This window comes from Oncorhynchus nerka, linkage group LG7, assembly GCF_034236695.1.
Source record: "Oncorhynchus nerka isolate Pitt River linkage group LG7, Oner_Uvic_2.0, whole genome shotgun sequence".
NCBI classification, from domain to species: Eukaryota; Metazoa; Chordata; class Actinopteri; order Salmoniformes; family Salmonidae; genus Oncorhynchus; species Oncorhynchus nerka.
In genome coordinates this window covers 32,485,578-32,490,538 of record NC_088402.1, presented here as the reverse complement: position 1 = coordinate 32,490,538, position 4,961 = coordinate 32,485,578, and the positions used below count along the sequence as shown (strand labels likewise).

The 4,961-nt window shown below is 42.3% G+C and overlaps 1 protein-coding gene across 2 annotated transcripts in view; it reads right to left on the bottom strand.

Moving 5' to 3' along the window:
• Positions 1-293: 293 nt before the first annotated feature.
• Positions 294-4,961, bottom strand: part of LOC115131475 (trafficking protein particle complex subunit 9) — a 316,964-nt gene continuing 312,296 nt past the window's right edge. For both annotated transcript variants that reach the window (XM_065020435.1, XM_065020436.1), the window contains 2 exons: positions 2,005-2,228; positions 294-1,860 (listed from right to left, as the gene is read on the bottom strand). In XM_065020435.1, the coding sequence (XP_064876507.1) occupies positions 1,675-1,860; positions 2,005-2,228 (410 nt within the window). In that variant the 3' untranslated portion in view covers positions 294-1,674. The remainder of the gene's footprint in view (positions 1,861-2,004; positions 2,229-4,961) is intronic.

Here is a 4,961-nt window from a genome sequence, read left to right as displayed (position 1 = left end):
GGTGCAGCTCAACATTAGGAAGGTGTTCTTATTGTTTTGTCCACTCAGTAACTATTATGCACGGGCAACGAAAATCTTATCTCTCCTTAATTTACCAGTGGTAATTCTGGAGCGCTGATGCGCATTGCATATCTTTATGGGCTTCTGTCTGTGGCTGTGTGAACGAAGGGGATAGGCTAGACTCGTGTCAATTTGCCAGGCAGAGGAACGAGCAAATGTCCAAAAAAGGACAGAAGAATGAGTCCAACTCTTTGCTCCTACATATCAAATACATGCAAACACCCTTTCAGAAGTTGGCTCAACTCAACATTTATTTACATGTATTGTAGGATTTTATAGACAGGGAGATTCAGAGGCCCAAATATACAAGCTCAGCAGTAAAAATCCATGTTTACAGTCACGCAGAGAGTAGAGAGACAACAGCGAATCAAGCTAATTGCTAAAGCAGAAACCACAAATCGATAGAGGTGATTGTGGATTCATGTGGTAGAGTAATACACTGTGCTTCTCATAATATATTATATAATTTACAGACAGAATCATATACCCAGGAGGATGCTGCTTGATAATCATGTTCACATGAGAGTATCTCTACTCTGCTGCTCAGATTGTTGAGAGGGAAGGATTGGACACATAATAACAAAGAACTTCCATTTGGCAGTGGTGTAAAGTACTTAAGTAAAAAATACTTTAAAGTACTACTTAAGTAGTTTTTGGGATATCTGTACTTAACTATTTATATTTTCGACAACTTTTACTTGACTATATTGCAAAATAAAATAATGTACTTTTTACTCTATACATTTTCTCGTACACCTTAAAAGTACTCGTTACATTTTGAATGCTTAAGCAGGACAGAAAAATGGTCAAAATCACACACTTATCAAGAGAACATCCCTGGTCATCCCTACTGCCTCTGATCTGGCAGACTCACGAAACACAAATGCTTTGTTCGTAAATGATGTCTGAAAATGGTGCCGTCTGGAAAGAAAATGGTGCCGTCTGGTTTGCAATATAGAGATTGTTAAATGATTTATACTATCAATACTTAAGTATATTTTAGGAATCACATTTACTTTTAATACTTAATTATATTTAAGACCACGTACTATTACTCAAGTAATATTTTACTGGGGGATTTTCACTTTTACTCGAGTCATTTTCTATTAAGGTATCTTTACTTTTACTACAGTATGACATGTGGGTACTTTTCCAACACTGCCATTTGGAGGCCAACAGGATGGTATGATGCTCTACATCCCTGGTAAGTTGAGTGAAAAGCAGGAAAGAGGTGACCTTATGATCTTTCCACAAAACCTCCATCATGGCTGACACATTTCGATGACTGATTTCATGGTGCTGAAATTCATAAAATGATTCAAAAGGTGATTTCCAAATCCAGTAAGACCTACTGTATCCTTCATGCTTTAACATAGAGTACACAAAAATACCTCAAACCGAGTTACTGCAAATTATTGAGTGACATCAGCTAACCGCTAGAATATTTAGTCCGTTGTGTCCTCATCCCACTGTACTCTCCTCGAGTGCTCCATCTACCCATCCATCCATGCCTTCAGTGATGTTCAGAAAGTGGGCAAACCTATATTTTCCGAGGAGAATGACGCAAGAAATCTGGAAAAATACATTTGATATTCATGTAAAGAGTGCCAGGCTCTATGCCCCAGCCTCGATAGGCGCCTCCAGGGCTTTGATGTGCACGCTGGGCAGGCCGAACCAGGATGGGGGCAGTTCCTTGCCCTGACCAGCACTGTCATCCTGGAACTTGATGTTGAGGTAGAAGTCTCCAGTGTAGAGGAACAGGATGGCTCCCATACACACAGAGTTCTCTGTGGGCTTCACCTAGGAAAACAACACACAGAGACATTATTTAGAGTGCCTGTGGATAGCTAACTCACCTGACAATAGTTTCACCACCAATCACACACACAGTTCTGCACACACACACAGTTCTGCACACACACGTAGTTCTGGACACACACACACCATGTCTATGTAGAAGGTGTTAGATCCTATGAAGGTGACTGCGTCCTGCAGGTCATAGTTCTGAACTCCGTTCTGGTAGTCCTGGAAGGGAACCACAGTCAGGGCGAACGGTCCGACCACATTCTTACTACGATTGGTCAGTTTCACCTCCAATGGCACAGCGTCGCCCACCTTACAGTCAGCGATGATGTCACAGTCACACGGTTTCCCGTTCACCACCACGTCTAGAGAGGAGGAACACAGAGAGAGAGAGAGAGAGAGAGAGAGAGTGTGTGTGTTAAGGGATGAGTTAGGAGTTGTTTAATGAATACCTGTTTGAAACGTTGTTTCAATAACCACATGGAAGCATAGATTACTGTATGCACAGTCACCTGCTATAAATGAATTCATTTGTTCCTCTATGAAATATTAGTGCTTGGTTGGATTTGAGGTTTTACTACTAAATCTGTAATTAAATACATTTTCAGTATGGTTGTCTTGACCTGTAACTTTGAACATAAAAGCATAACGAGGACTATTAGATAAAAAGGAGTGAATTTGTGAACAGAAGGGAGAGTATCATTAAGCTCCATTATAGTCTAGTGGAGATCTTCAAAAATGTGTCATGGAACTGCGATGGAAACTGTTATGTTTGTGCTTTTCTAATAACCAATCTCTGTGTTCATGCAAGTGACTGATTGACCGAATCCTCACTATCAGTATCTGCAATTTGGCAGTACGCCCAGACCCTTGTTTTGAGAAGATATCTCCGTTGCAAGGTCTCAGCTTAGAGAGAAGAAGCCGTGTGAGGTATTGGTCTGTCACCTGCATGAAATGAACCAGTATTGGTCGGTCACATGAATGAAGCAAACGTTAATTATGAATGAATTATGAATGATGAATAAGTAAAATCATGCAAATATAACTTGTCTGCAATATACAAGTGAACAAATGGGACTGCCCCGGTAGAGCTCCTGACAGACGTTCACTATGGTGCATCAAGTTCGTTGGAACTTCTCCAGTTAACTGTTAATAAATAATGATTCATTTAAGACTGACTTCGAGTGTCCCTGTGTAGAATTTCCACGACAGAACAATTTCAATGCCTCCTTCACAATCACAGGCATTTCTCTCCTCGTCTCCCCAACGACCTGCATTCACATCTCAGAATGACCCATCCTCAAGCTCTCTTTTCCATTTGATTTCCAATTCATTTGCATTCATGAAAACACCATTCACAGTCTTCACATGTGTAGACCTATCTTCCAGCACATTGTTTCTGGTGTGTGATCAATAGTTTCAAATACGCTTTTATTTAAATTAACGGAGAGCGAGGGAACTGAATGAATTCAGACGGCATCCTATCAATCTCACGCATGACTAATTTCTGTCAAGAAGGGACTAATGAGATGGTTGGAAAACAACCACCCTCACCTCTTCCTTCCTCTCATCCTGCCCCCACACTCTCACATGGAGGCACTTCTTCTCTCTCTCACGCCCTCTCCTCTTTGTTCTCTCTCTCTTCCTCTGCATCGCCTCTCTCTGACATGTCCAGCTGAGTTATAATGGGGGCAAATTCAATTTCTCTAATATGTAGCCATTCCAGACATAGCACTGTTCGGTTCAGGTGGAGTGGAACCACAATGCTTATTTCTATAATGACTTCTATGGTCCTTCTGCTCCTCTGGGAGGGAGGTGTAGAAGTAGAGAAGTAAGTAGAGAGAGAGAGAGAGAGGGAGAGAGAGCGAGAGAGAGAGAGAGAGAGGGAGAGGAAGTGAAAGAAACAGAGGAAGACAGAGAGAGAGAAACACACACACACTAGTGCAATGCCCTTGTATCTGTAGGAAGCCGTGCCAGTCAGAGCCGTTTAGGCCATGTGACATGAATGAGCTGGGTGTGGGTGAGTGTTGGGGTGCGTTCTCCGCTGCGGTGGGTGTTAAAACCACAGGTTGCGGAGCGTCATAGGCAGACGTACACTGAGAGGGAGCCTGAAGACTGAGCCGTGCCACTCTGAGCCCCCCTAGCGAGACAGAGCCAGGTTGGGCATCCCACCCCAGGGAGTCTGCAACTCCACCAGGGTGACATTCAGCTACACATCTACACAGCTACAGCTGTTTGAACCTGACACGTCACATTCAGCTCAAGCTAACTAGACGTCTCATTGTCACTCTACAGTGCAGTCTCAACTCACTCCAAACTAGGAGGTTTCTTTCATCAACCCAGAATACGCACGGAGGTTCTTTAAAGGACCTTGTTTTATGTCTCTCTGTTAGAAAAAGTTTCCTTCAAAATGTGTTGTGATGGAATGTTTGACAGTGGAAGGAGAGACGACAGGCAGGCAGACAACAGTCAAGTCAAACAGTAGCGATGTGATCAGTAACGTCACTGTCAACATTACCATTAACCCCTGAGTGGCAGATGGTTTTTCTGGTGGGAATCCACTCTCAGTTCTAACTGCTTTCTATACTGTATATTCCAGATTATTTTCATGTCTTTTTACTCACACAAAAGCAAGGTCAATTATTCGTTGCAACTACGCTCAACATGGATCTTTGAGTATTTGAATAGAGTCACTAAAATTTGTTAATGATATTCGGCCTTCATCTCCGTAGCTTGACGGGACCTGTGGGACTTTGCAACACTTCTACAGTCCACAGTATTCATAGGCAGCGGAGCAGATTCTAACGCGACAACTTTCCAATTGGTTAGATTTAGTTGTTCAAAGGCTTGTTGCTAGGAGATCTAGTTCTAAACAGGGATGGCGAATTTCAACACATTAACTATTGAACAAAAGTGGAACTTAAGTGGGAGATGAGCTGAGGAGTCTAAACCAGAGGTAGGCAACTAGATTCAACAGCAGGCCGATGTCTGTCGGAGCAGATGGTCGGGGGCTGGTACATAATTATAATCATTTCTACACTGCAAATTGACCACAACTAAGCCTAAAAATAGATTACATTTGAAAATACCACTCATTT